Consider the following 14,736-nt stretch of genomic DNA (forward strand, 5'->3'; position numbering starts at 1 on the left):
ACTTTCACTGCCAGGGCCCGGGTTCAGTCCCTGGTCAGGGAACTAAGATCCCACAAGCCATGCTGTGTGGCCAAAAATTAAATAAATGAATGAATGAGAGAAATAGACTTTGGTCTCCTGATCGCCTAGTTGTTCTTTTTGTTCTCTCTCTCTCTCTCTCTTTTTTTTTTTCTCCATAGGGGTAAGATAGTTCAATTGAGAAAACAACATCTCTGGCTGTCACGAGTGGTTGTTCTACAACTTCCCAAAATTGAGTTTTAGACGTTCCCTTTTTTTTTTTTTTTTTTTAACAAGGCCATATCCCTGACCTGGAAGTCCTTTACTAGTCACCTAGGTGTTCGCAATCTTCCTGTGTGGTTGGGAAGGGTGTGCCTCTCCTGGAGCACTTTCTGCATTGGGTCTGTTTCTGGACTGAGTATGCATTTCCATGAGATGATGATAGCCGAGAGAATGTGTGCATTCTGCTATTTCTCACTTCTAAGTTTTTCTCAGTAAACCTTATTCTATAGCTAAACAGTGTATCACTAGTGGTGTGTGTCTCCCTGCCCCTTGTATAACATTAAGGTGCTTTGGACTTCAGGGCAAGCCCCAAAAGCAAGTTTTTTGAAAGGATAAACAAAATCGACAAACTTTAGCCAGGCTCTCCAAGAAGAAAAGAGAGAAGACCCAAGTAAACAAAATAAGAAATGAAAGAGGAGAATTAATAGCCAATACTGCAGAAATACAAAAAAATCATAAGAAATACTATGAATAGTTATATGCCAACAAACTGGGACAACCTAGAAAAAAATGGACAAGTTTGTATAAACATACAGCTTGCCAAAGCTGAGTCAAAATAATTTGGGGCTTCCCTGGTGGTGCAGTGGTTAAGAATCTGCCTGCCAATATAGGGGACACAGGTTCGAGCCCTGGTCTGGGAAGATTCTACATGCCGCAGAGCAACTAAGCCTGTGTGCCACAACTGAGGAGCCTGCACTCTATAGCCTGTGTACCACAACTACTGAAGCCCATGCGCCTAGAGCCCATGCTCCACAACAAGAGAAGCCACCGCGATGAGAGGCCCATGCACCACAACAAAGAGTAGCCCCTGCTTGACGCAACTAAAGAAGGCCTGCCTATAGCAATGAAGACCCAAGGCAGCCAAAAATAAATTAATTTAAAAAAAAAAGATAATTTGAACAGACTGATCACTAGAAGTGAAACAGAATCTGTAAAAAACAAAAAACAAACAAAAAAAACCCTGAAGAAACAAAACCCAAAAAACCCCCTGCAAACAAAAGTCCAGAACCAGATGGCTTTACTGGGGAATTCTACCAAACATACAAAGAACTTATCCTTCTCCAACTATTCCAAAAGATTGAAGAGGAGGGAGCACTACCGAAGTCATTCTATGAAGCCACCATCACCCTGATACCAAAAATCACACAAAGACACCACAAGAATTACAGGCCTATATCTTTGATGAATATAGTTGCAAAAATGCTCAACGAAGTATTAGCAAACTGAATCCAACAATACATAAAAAGGATCATACACCATGATCAAGTTGTATTCATTTCAGGGTTTCAAGGATGTTTCAAACAAATGCAAATCAATTAATGTGATGCACCAAATCAACAAAAGAAAAGACAAAAACCAAATGCTCTTCTCAATAGATTCAGAAAAAGCATTTGATAAAATTCAACATCGATTCATGGTAAAAACTCTCACCAAAATGGGTACAGAGGGAACACATCTCAACAATAAAAGCCATTTATGGGACTTCCCTGGTGGTCCAGTGGTTAAGAATCTGCCTTCCAATGCAGGGGATGAACCAGGGTTCAATCCCTGATCGGGGAACTAAGATCCCACATGCTGCAGGGCAACTAAGCCTGCGCACCACAACTACTGAGCCCCTGTGCTCTAGAGCCCGCATGCCACAACTAGAGAGAAGCCCATGCACTGCAATGAAAGATCCCGCATGCCGCAACAAAGATCCCACATGCCACAACCAAGACCCAACACAGCCAAATAAATAAATAAATAAATTTTAAAAATAATAAAAGCCATTTATGACAAACCCATAGCCAATATAATACTCAATGGTGAAAAGCTGAAAGCCTTCTTGCTAAATTTAGCAACAAGACAAGGATGCCCACTCTCACCATGTCTATTCAACATAGTATTGAAAGTTCTAGCCACAGCAATCAGACAAGAAAAATAAATAAAATGTGTCCAGATTGGAAGGGAAGAGGTAAAATTGTCTTTCTATGCAAGACTCTATACAGAAAACCCTAAAGCCTCCACACAAAAACTGTTAGAACTAATAAATGAATTCAGTAAGATAGCAGGATTAGTATACCAAAATCTGTTGCATTTCTTTATACTAACAAATATCAGAAAAGGAAAGTAAAAAAAAAAAAAAAAGTCTTTAAAATTGCATCCAAAAAAAAAAAAATCCTAGAAATAAACCTAACCAAGAAGGTGATAGACCTATACACTGAGAACTATAAAACATTGATAAAGGAAACTGAAGAAGATTCAAAGAAATGGAAAGATATCCTGTGGTTTTGGATTGGAAGAATTAATATTGTTAAAATGGCCATACTACCCAAAGCAATCTACAGATTTAATTCAGTCCCTTTCAAATTACCTGTGGCATTTTACACAGAATTAGAATAATCCTAAAATTTATAAGGAACCACAAGAGACTCCGAATTGCCAAAGCAATCCTGAGGAAAAAGAACAAAGCTGTAGGCATAATCTTCCCAGACTTCAGACAATACTGCAAAGCTACAGTAATCAAAACAGCATGGTATTGGTGCAAAAACACATATGGATCAAGGGACCAGAATAAAGAACCCTGGAGTAAACCCACACACCTATGGTCAATTACTCTTTGACAAAGGAGGCAAGAATATACAGTGGAGAAAAGACAGTCTCTTTAGCAAGTGGTGTTGGGAAAGCTGGACAGCTGCATGTAAATCAATGAAGTTAGAACATTCCCTCACACCATGCACAAAAATAAACTCAAAATGCCTTAAAGACTTAATATTAGACATGATACCATAAAACTCCTATGCCAACAAATTGGAACAACCTACAAAAAATGGATAGTTTCTATAAACATACCGCTTGCCAAAACTGAATCAAGAAGAAACAGATAATTTGAACAGACTGATCACTAGAAATGAAATAGAATCTGTAAAAAACAAAACAGGGCTTCCCTGGTGGCGCAGTGGTTGAGAGTCCACCTGCCGATGCAGGGGACACGGGTTCGTGCCCCGGTCTGGGAAGATCCCACATGCCGTGGAGCGGCTGGGCCCGTGAGCCATGGCCTCTGGGCCTGTGCGTCCGGAGCCTGTGCTCCACAACGGGAGAGGCCACAACAGTGAGAGGCCCACGTACCACACACACACAAAAAAATACAGAAAAAAAAATACAGAAAAACAGGGCCTCCCTGGTGGCGCAGTGGTTGAGAGTCCGCCTGCCGATGCAGGGGATACGGGTTCGTGCCCCGGTCTGGGAGGATCCCATATGCCGCGGAGCGGCTGGGCCCGTGAGCCATGGCCGCTGGGCCTGCGCATCCGGAGCCTGTGCTCCGCAACGGGAGAGGCCACAACAGTGAGAGGCCCGCATACCGCAAAAAGAAAAAAAAAAAAAAATACAGAAAAACAAAACAAAACAAAACAAAAAACACCCCCCCCCCAAAAAAAAAACCTCCCTGAAAACAAAAGTCCAGGACCAGATGGCTTTACTGGGGAATTCTACCAAACATACAAAGAAGAACTCATCCTTCTCAAACTATTCCAGAAGATTGAAGAGGAGGGAACACTAGCAAATTCATTCTATGAGGCCACCATTACATAGAATAAAACAAAGGGGGAAACATTCTTTGACATAAATCACAGCAATATTTTCTTAGATCAGTCTCCCAGGGCAAAATAAATAAAAATAAAAATAAACAAATGGAACCTAAACAAATTTAAAAGCTTTTGCACAGCGTAGGACATCATCAACAAAAAGGCAACCCACGAATGGAAGAAAATATTTGCAAATGATGTGATGAATAAAGGGTTAATTTCCAAAATATACAAAGAGCTCATACAACTTAATATCAAAAAAACAAACAACCGAGTCAAAAAATGGACAGAAGACCTAAATAAACATTTCTCCAAAAAGACATACAGCTGGCCAGCAGGCACATGAAAAGATGCTCAACACTGCTAATTATTAGAGAAATGCAAATGAAAACCACAATGAGATATCACCTCACACTGGTCAGAATGATCATCATCAAAACGTCTACAAATAATAAATGCTGGAGAGGGTGTGGAGAAATATTAATATGTGGGAATATTAATATTCCCACTGTTGGTGGGAATGTTAATTGGTTTAGCCACTATGGAAAACAGTATGGAGGTTCCTTAAAAAACTAAAAATAGAACTACCATATGATCCAGCCATTCCTCTCCTGGGCGTATATCCAGAAAAAACAAAAACTCTAATTCAAAAAGGTCCATGCATCCCTATGTTCATAGCAGCACTGTTTACAATAGCCAAGACATGGAAGCAGCCTAAGTGTCCATCAACAGATGAATGGATAAGGAAGATGTGGTGTATATAAACAATGGAATGTTAACCATAAAAAAGAATGAAATATTGCCATTTGAAGCAACATGGATGGACCTAGAGATTATCATGCTGAGTGAAATAAGTCAGACAGAGAAAGACAAATACTGTATGTCACTTATATGTGGAATCTAAAAAATAACACAAATGAGTTTATTTACAAAACAGAAACAGCCTCACAGACATAGAAAACAAACTTATGGTCACCAAAGGGGAAAGCGGGGAGGAGGGATAAATTAGGAGTATGGGATTAACAGATACACAGTACTATATGTAAAATAGAAAAACAACAAGGATTTACTGTATAGCAGGGAACTATATTCAATATCTTATCACAGCCTATAATGGAAAAGAATCTTAAAAATATGTGTAACTGAGTCACTTTGCTGTACACCTGAAAATAATACAGTATTGTAAATATATTATTCTTTAATTTAAAAAAAGAAAGAATGATTTCCGGGTTCTAAGCATGGACAACTGGATGAATGATGATGCTCTTTATCAAAACGCAGAACACTGGAACAGAAAAAAGATGTGAACTTTTAGAACTGTTAGAGCTGCTTCTCAGGCATCCCTCCAAGTGGAAATGTTGGTTAAATGGTTCAGGATTGGAATAAGTTTTGTGTACAAATAGGGAGAGGGAGAGTATGAGATTTACAAGAAAAATGTGGAATTGGAAGAAAAGAGAAGGCCTAGGACAGAGGTTTGAGGAGTGCCAACATTTAAGGATCAACTAGTGGAGTATAAACTGGCAAAGGAGAAAAGAAAAGAAAAGAACAAAAGGAAAATCTAAAGAATATGGTATCATGTAAACCAACAAGGAGAGAGTGTTTCAAGAAGAATGGAGATCTCAATTGTTAAATGCTATTGAAAAATGAGTAAGATAAGAACACTTGGGGGGAAAGTGTTCATTAGGGATATGGATTTCATTGATATCTTTTAGAGAGTGGTGGAAGCAGAAAAAAAAACCTCATTGAATTGGTTAGGAAATGATTGGGGTCTCAGATACTAGAACAGATTATAGGCAACTTTTGACAAACAACAGTTTGTCTGTGAGGAGGCACAGACATAATGGCTCATAGCTATAGTAGAGTGTGGAATCAAGGGAAGGTTGTTTTTGTTTGATATGAGAAACTTGACAATATTAAAATATTGAAGGACTCAATAGAGAGAAATGTTGAAAATTCAGGAGAGGAGATAATGTTAGAACCCTCCAAGAAGGTGAGAAAGGATAGACATTTTCACAGGTAAAAGGGATTGACCTTTGGTTTAAAAAGAGACCTCTCCATTGTAAAGGAGGGAAAGAATAGACTATGAGTAGAGCTACAGGTAAGTTTATAGATTTGTTGGCAGGAAATTGAGAAAGTTATTGTTTCAATGTTTCTATTTTCTGTAATGTAGAAGGCAAGATCATTTACTGAGACTGAGGAGGGGTAAGATCTTGGTTTGGTTCCAGATTTGAAGAAAGAAAATTTGAAGTAGTCTTTACAGCATGTGGGAGAAAGGACTAACTAGAGAAATTAAGAATCACTAGGCAGTGTTAAGGATGGTAATTATTACGTGAATATACCACTTGTGTCATTTTTCTGCGGGAGTATTCATCAGAGTGTAGGCCTGGTGAAGGTAGTTAGTTATCCTAGATTTGGGACTTCGTTAAGTGGGTGCATCAAAGAATAGAAGAGCAAAGGAATTTAGGGGCGTGATGTTATTATGTACAAGATGATATTGTCCAAACTTACAAATATTTTCCTAGAAAAAAAACCACACCATTCTTTACAAGGTAGTCCTGTTTTTTTTTGTTTTTTTTTTTTTTGTCTGTGCCACGTGGCTTGTAGGATCTTAGTATCCCAATCAGGGATCGAACCTGGGCCCTCGGTAGTGAAATCAATGAGTCCTAACCACTGGATCACCAGGGAATTCCTGGTAGTACTATTTTTATAGAAGGGATAAATGGAAACAACTCCTGGTGGCCAGTCACTAGGGGGAAATGGTATTATTTTCTATAGTGACCACCAAACTGAAACAGTAGCACTGTTTTTTACTTTTTATTATGAAAAATTGGAAACTTACAGAAAAATGATGAGACTAATTTAATGTGTTCCTATTATACTCATCACCTACTTTTAGCAATTTTGACGTATTATTTTTATCTATTTTTATATTTTTGCTTATACTTAAGTACGTATCTCTAAACAAGAACATTTCCCTTTCAAATCACTCTTTCAAAGTACCATTATTGCATCTAACAAAGTTATCTATAATTTTTAATATCATCTCATACCCAGTCCATATTCAAATTTCCCATTTGTCCCCCAAATGGTTTTATGGATGGTTTGTTCAAACCAGGATCTAATCAAGGACCTTGTGTTACATTTGGTGAAGTAAGTCCTTTTTAGACATAAATCCTGTGTTTTCCAGGAATCTTTTGGGTCTTTGGGCTATTTGTATCTGCCTCATTATAATCCTCCCAGTTCTATTTCCTATATTCCTGTTGAACTTTCTTTCCAGTTCTGAGGGTCTTTAAATTAGACACTGCTTTACTCTGGCAAAGTACCCAATGAGTACATTCTTTATAAGAGTCAGAGACACTTTCCCTCCTAATTGACCCAGTGACTGATAACCGACTTACTACAAAATCTATAGCACTTCTTCAGTTGTTGGTATAAAACTAGAAGCCCTAAATTTAGGAATACTTACTAAAATTTAAGGAAGGGGTTCCTCCATTTGCTTGATAAGGAAATAAGATGGAAGATTTTGCCCTTGTTCTATTAAACCTGTTCAGCATTAAAACTATTATTCTGTACCACTAATTGCTGGGTTGTTAGAGTTTCTGTAGTTCTTTATAAACTTGAGCCCTAGGGAATCTATAAGGATATAAGTAAGGAAAAACTAGAAAGCTGCTTTTTCCAACAAGTTTTGCCTACTTTTACTGCTGTATTAGATCTTCATAAGGACTTCTAACATTTCACTTTTGAAGGACCTTGAGATTTTTAGGGCCATTTTATGCATTCATATTTAATGATCACTTTATTTTGCATCTTCCTGCCCCTGTGAACTCCTTGGAACAACTAGAGTACAAACACAGTTCATTCCATGGAATTCTAGATATACTTTCTTTTTTAAAAAAATTAATTAATTAATTAATTAATTAATTTATTTTTATGGCTGTGTCAGGTCTTGTGGCACGTGGACTCTTTGATGAGGCATGCAGGATCTTTTTTTTAAAAATAAATTTATTTATTTATTTTTGGCTGTGTTGGGTCTTCATTGCTGTGCTCGGGTTTTCTCTAGCTGTGGCAAGCGGGGGCTACTCTTCGTTGTGGTGTGTGGACTCCTCATTGTGGTGGTTTCTCTAGTTGCGGAGCATGGGCTCTAGGTGCACAGGCTTCAGTGTGGCATGCGAGCTCAGTAGTTGTGGCTTGCAGGCTCTAGAGTGCAGGCTCAGTAGTTGTGGCACACAGGCTTAGTTGCTCTGAGGCATGTGGGATCTTCCTGGACCAGGGACTGAACCCGTGTGCCTTGCATTGGCAGGCGAATTCTCAACCACTGTGCCACCAGCAAAGTCCCGCGGGATCTTTAGTTGTGGCGTGTGGGCTGTTCATTGCGGCGCATGGGCTTATCTCTAGTTGTAGCATGTGGGTTTTCTCTTCTCTAGTGGTGTGCAGGCTCTAGAGCACATGGGCTCTTTGTTGTGGCGCACGGGCTCCAGAGCACGTGGGCTCTGTAGTTTCAGTACGTGGGCTCTCTAGTTGAGGTGCGTGGGCTTTAGTTGCCCTGCAGCACGTGAGATCTTAGTTCCCTGACCAGGGATTGAACCCGCGTCCCCTGCATTGGAATGTGGATTCTTTATGACTGGACTACCAGGGAAGTCCCTCTAGATATACTTTCAACAAAAAATAAATTTAATATCTGGATAGAATATTTTCTACTACAGATAAATGGTGTCTATAACTAGGGACCTATAATAATAATAAACTGCCAGTCTATAATAAGTTGGCAATCAGTCAAAAGTATCTATAAGTGTATTATTCTATTAGTGGGGCTTATTTTTACTGTGATTTGCAGAAAGGATCTTTATACTTTTTGGTATCCATATTGTATTATATGCCATTATTATCTCAGGACCAAGACCAACAAGGAAGAAGTCTGTGTTGGGACAAAAAGGATTACCTAGGAAAGGGAATCTCTAGTTTCTTTATAGGTTGTACCAATTTCCTTAGCAATTTACTAAATTCTACCTTGTGTGTAAAATATTTTTGTCATCTAAAGTCTTTTGGAACTCTAGAGATGTATGAGCCATGGACTTTTGTTTGACCAAAGGGAAGAAGGTATGTGTCTCCTTTAATATTCTTTAGTACTATATCTTTTTTCTAACTCCTGTCTCCAGACTTTGGATAGAGGCAGGGGCAAATTCTCTTGTTCAGTTAAACTTTTTGGTGACTCTCTCAAACCATATTTCTAAAACTGGACAAAGTATTCTCTGTTTACTAGCTTTATGATTCCATTTCCATAGACTTTTTTAAAAATTAATTTTATTTTTATTTATTTTTGCTTGTGTTGAGTCATCGTTGCTGTGCACAGGCTTTCTCTAGTTGTGGTGAGCAGAAGCTACTCTTCCTTGCTGTGTGAGGGTTTCTCATTGTGGTGGCTTCTCTTGTTGCGGAGCATGGGCTCTAGGTGCACGGGCTTCAGTAGTTGTGGCACGCGGGCTCAGTGATTGTGGCTCGTGGGCTCTAGAGCACAGGCTCAGTAGTTGTGGTGCACGGGCTTAGTTGCTTCGCAGCCTGTGGGATCTTCCTGGACAAGGCCTTGAACCCGTGTCCCCTGCATTGGCAGGCAGATTCTTAACCACTGCGCCACCAGGGAAGCCCTCCACCGACTTTTTTTTTTTTTTTTTGCAACTGTATTATAACTTTATTTAACTTGGTAAAAGTCAAAATTGATGGTTCTTAACATGGTATGTAGAGATCAAAATTAAAGAATATAAAATACCTTAAAAAAAAAGCAGTCAGCTCAATCCTGGTTCCTTCAATATTACTGCCAAACTTCTGTGAAAGAAGCCTTGTAATAAAGACTAACAGCAACATAGAAGATGATTTTTTTAAAAAAGTTCATTTATCAATTTAACAATCTAGAAAAAAGAAAGTGACTGTAATACTTGATGACAGACATCATGTTTAAGTAGAAAACACAAAGATAAAAAAAGTAATATCTATGAAAATATTGCACAACTTCAGGTGTTTCCTCCAAATTTGCTTTATGTAATTGGATATAAATTAATGAACAAAAACTTAAGCAAGATACATGTAACAATTTAACAGAACCTGATAATCTAATTTCTTTCAATTTTTCTGAAACTCATCATGGGGCTTATAAGAAAATTAACCAACATAGATACTGCTACAGTTGAATGTCAAATCTTTTAAGTGCTTATGACATACTAAATTCTTCTATAATGCAATTATGAAGAACCCTTCAAGAGACTTGTGTTTTGTATGTAGAAAAGTGTTAAAGTCAAATATTCAACTCAATATAAAATAAGAAACATTTCTGATTTGTTGGGTTGAGATTGCTTCTCCTTTTGCTAATGAATGATTTTTTTTTTTTTTTGCGGTATGCGGGCCTCTCACTGCTGTGGCCTCTCCCGCTGCAGAGCACAGGCTCCGGACGCGCAGGCCCAGCAGCCATGGCCCACAGGCCCAGCCGCTCCGCGGCACGTGGGATCCTCCCAGACCGGGGCACGAACCCGTGTCCCCTGCATCGGCAGGCGGACTCTCAACCACTGCGCCACCAGGGAAGCCCTAATGAATGATTTTTTTAGCTGTAATATCACTGAGTTGAACAAATATGTCACCTTTGAGTACATTAAGAAAAATAAACGCATGCTAAATGGATAAAGCATTACAACTACATCCTTACTAGACCATCTCTACTTCTAACACTTCAGAAGCTTAGAGATTCAGTGTTCTTATATTAACTGCAAGAAAAAGATAAAAGAGAAATTCCTTCTTTTTTGAGATCACAACTATGAAGTCATGTGGTTATACAAATTCTGCATTTGTGTGCAAAACATGAAACACATTTATCTTAATTCTCCCTGCTTAGAATTGTCAGTCAACTAGCAGGACTGTTCTTCCAAGAAACAGAAACAGAGATGTGTTTTACATGACTTCAGTAACCTCAGCACTACAATACAGGGAAGGAGGTCACAGGAAAGAATAAATCAAAACTGTTACAACTGAGAAACTTTTCTCAGTTTAATCATGGTGCCACTTTCATTTTTACATAAGCATGGTGGCATAATTCAAGCTCAATAAATCAGAATTCTTAATGTTTAAAATTTACCTTGACTTTTAGTTATCACCATATTAACCAAAATAATTAGGTGAAACACATAAGAAAGGGTAATATTAAATCCCACTTTATACTAGAGTTGGTTTCTTGACACATTAACTCATTTTTTTTATAGAAAAGGGATAGTGCATCTCAGCTTGCTTACACACTAGGAGATCACTTTGAATTCTGCATTTCCTAACTGCAAACAGATATAGCACTTATAACAGGTTATAAATAAACTGGTTTTCAAGCATAGAGCCAGCCCCAACGATAATAATACACTATTTAAAAAGACCTAAGGCAATGAATTCCATTTCCAATGGAAAAAAAGAACTGTACAAACAAGCTTAAAACTCCTTTTTTTGTGCCAGTGTTGTAAAATGTAGCTTTTAATAAAACCTTGACCCAAATGCCAGCAACTTGAGAAAAGAATTTGGGTGGGGGGAAGAAGAAAGTTATTTCATTTAGGAAAAACAACCACTATCTTTTTCCTAATCTTCGACATACACAATTTAAACTTATACAGCTGCTTTAACACTTTACACAATTCCTATGTACTGGAACAATAACAAGATCTAAATACAATTATATTTTTGAACACTGGGTCAAGGCTTTACATAAAAATACCTTCCTACTTTCCCCCCTAAGCTTCTAAAATATCACATACTTTTCCCCAACATCTGCAGCCATTCAGGAATATTTAGGAAACTTTTGTGCATGATCTTAATCCCTAATCCCTGGCTCTTTGGGCTCAGTGACAAAAGATCAAAACCACCAAAAATGATGGTTCACTTGAAGTCAGATGAGAGACCGTGGCTCAATCAGTCTCGTAGGACGAAAGCAGTGCTGCATCAACTGGCTCCATGCAGGAGGGGCATGTGAAGGATCTCATCAACCAGTCGTCCGTACAGTCCAGATGATAGATGTGCATGCACGGGAGAAATCGAATTGGGTCCCCATGAACAAAGTCCATCATACAGATCACACACTCCCAGATCTTTTTTTCTGATCCATCTCTTCCAGGTTCATAAACTCCTTTAGGCAGATGCTGTATAAGGCCTATTCTTTGAGCTATCCAAATTTGTTCCTCTTCAGTCAGCTGAGTTGCTAGGCGAGTCTGGCTAGGTGTTGGATGATAGACCGGAACTGGAACTTGTTCCTGGTATGGTGGCGGTGGCTCCTGATCCTGCTCCGTCCCCTTGCGAAAGCTAGCCCGGTCGGACTGAGACTCGTGAAGCAGGGAGATGTCATCCAAAGTGGGGGACTTGAGGCAGTTCCCCATCTTCCAGGGCTGGGGTGTGTGATCTGTGCGCTGTTTTGACAGTCTTCTCCCCTCCATAGACTTTTTAATTAGGCCTTCTGTCATCGCAGAGTCACAGAGGATGTGTGACTTAAATTGATTTTTTCCCTATTATACTTTTTTCCTATTCTTGATTTTTATAATAATTTGCCAGTCAACTTCACACTTCTCAACTGTGTATGGATCTATGGTTTTGATTGCACAGCTTCTCATGACATTTTCTCTGACAGCAGATACTAGTTGACTTACTGTTTTTGGAAACTCCTCTTATTTCTAGTTTTGTGGTTTACCATTCCTAAACTCTGGACAAGTACCTCTTCCATTACTAGCAAAGCAATCAAGTCCAGCTCTTGTTAGTTATTAGTTGTAATAGCACTCTCCATGAACCCTTGATTAAACTATTCTTCCCTCACCTGTCCATTGGCAAAAATACATATACCCCTAATTTCTATCTCGTATGTTACCTTGCTCCATGTAATTCCATCTAATCTCGTACAGTTAAACTGGGCAGATCATTTTGGCAAATCCACATTGAGTACATGATCCTACGAAGATCTGTGCTTTTCATCAGCATAACTAAGATTAGGATCTGAAAGTAGCAGGAGGAGATGCTAGTGAGAGTGCACATGCTTTCAGGGCCATTCTTGTGGTTCTAAATAGTAAGATGACTTTTTAACCAGACAGGAAATTTGAAAGTATAAAAATGGGCTGTAAATAAATCCCCACTTTCCTAGAAACAGACCCATTTTGGTCTGTTCTGCTTCGGGATTCTTATATATATAACTCTATATCCAAGATCTAGTTATTCCTTTTTATTTTAATGATCCTCCTCTGCTTCTCTAATACTTCCTGCTTGCTCTTTTTTTAAAAAATAAATTTTAAAAATTTTGTTTATTTTTGGCTGAGTTGGGTCCCCGCTGCTGCACACGGGCACTTTACAGCCGCGGCAAGCGGGGGCCAGTCCTTGCTGCAGCACGCAGGCCCCTCACCACGGTGGCCTCTCCCACCGCAGAGCACAGGCTTCAGGCATGCGAGCCTCAGTAGCCGTGGCCCACAGGCTCAGCAATTGTGGCCTAAGGGCTCTAGAGCACAGGCCCAGCAGTTGTGTCACACGGGTCCAGTCCAGTCGCTTCGTGGCATGTGGGATCCTCCCAGACCAGGGATCGAACCCGCATTCTCTGCACTGGCAGGCAGACTTCCAACCACCGCGCCACCAGGGAAGCCCCCCTGCTTGCTCTTGAGTAAAATAAACTACTGATTCCTTGGCCTCTGTCTAGATCACCTAGCTTCTAGATCTTTGGTTAAATAACGACATCTGCCTAGTTCTTTCCCCATCGTGACTCCCCCTGATCATCCCTTTCCCATATCAACTTTTATATCCATGTCTTGACTGTTTCCTCTACCTCTTGGTTTTAAATTATTGACAACTCTCTGGAGTATATTCGAAACCAAGGTGTTTTTTAAGGTTGGCTTTTATTAGTTTGCTTTTTTACTTTACATTTAAGGATTAGAAGTGAGAGTAAGTTTGTCCATTCACTTTTCTCTTCAGCTAAGAGTATGGTGGGAATTTTTTTTTCCACAGAAGGCTACACTTAAGTAAAAATTACCTAATTTAGACATATTTTTTTTTTTTTGCGGTACATGGGCCTCTCACTGTTGTGGAGCACAGGCTCCAGACGCGCAGGCTCAGCAGCCATGGCTCACGGGCCCAGCTGCTCCGCGGCATGTGGGATCTTCCCGGACCGGGGCACGAACCCGTGTCCCTTGCATCGGCAGGCGGACTCTCAACCACTGCGCCACCAGGGAAGCCCTAATTTAGATATTTTTAAAAGGTAGTTGATACATAAAAAATTGTCACTTTTTGGGGGGGGGACTGTGCCACGCGCCTTGTAGGATCTTAGCTCCCCAACCAGGGATCAAACCCGTGCCCCTTGCAATGGAAGCGTGGAGTCCTAACCAATGGACCACCAGGGAATTTCCAAATTGTCACTTTCTTTTAAAAAAATTTTTTAGAAGCGGGAAGGGGAAAGAAATGTGGTAACAGAGTAAGAAAAGTGATTCCACAGTACAGGCAGAGAGATACATCTTTTCCTTTTAAATAAGAGGCAGGAAAAGGAGATAGATACAGAAACCGAGATAGATTTAGGGGCTGTTCATGTGCCTTGCATTATACTAAGCATTTTACGTTCATTATCTCATTTAATTTTCACAACTTCCCACTTCACATCTGCGAGAACAGGCTTAAAGCCCTGAGTAACTTGCTCAAGACCACACAGCTTGTACACAGCTCCAGTCTGACTTTTAACTTCACACTCTCAACAGCTCTGCCTCTCTGGGTGGGTAAGAAAGTTACTTGTAGGTGAGATTGATGTTTTTTAAGTAGAAGTAAAGTTCATCTTTCAATTTATAAAATTCCTTAGAAATCGTCTCGTCTCACTGATTCTATATCACTTTATAAGAAAAGAAAACTAAGGTCCAAAGACTTTAAA

At 39.5% G+C, this 14,736-nt stretch overlaps 2 protein-coding genes across 4 annotated transcripts in view; one reads left to right on the top strand and one right to left on the bottom strand.

Annotated features, from left to right (window-relative positions):
* MINDY2 (MINDY lysine 48 deubiquitinase 2) overlaps positions 1–14,736 on the top strand; it is an 87,581-nt gene that overhangs the window by 53,259 nt on the left and 19,586 nt on the right. The gene's annotated exons all lie outside the window — the stretch shown is intronic.
* Positions 11,025–12,313, bottom strand: LOC309802421 (RING finger protein 11-like; the record flags this gene model as incomplete). Its single annotated transcript, XM_082617980.1, has 1 exon — positions 11,025–12,313. One exon carries the CDS (start codon positions 12,311–12,313, stop codon positions 11,765–11,767), a length of 549 nt encoding a protein of 182 aa, XP_082474106.1. The 3' UTR covers positions 11,025–11,764.

This window comes from Mesoplodon mirus (assembly GCF_964341445.2).
Source record: "Mesoplodon mirus genome assembly, chromosome: 4".
NCBI lineage: Eukaryota > Metazoa > Chordata > Mammalia > Artiodactyla > Ziphiidae > Mesoplodon > Mesoplodon mirus.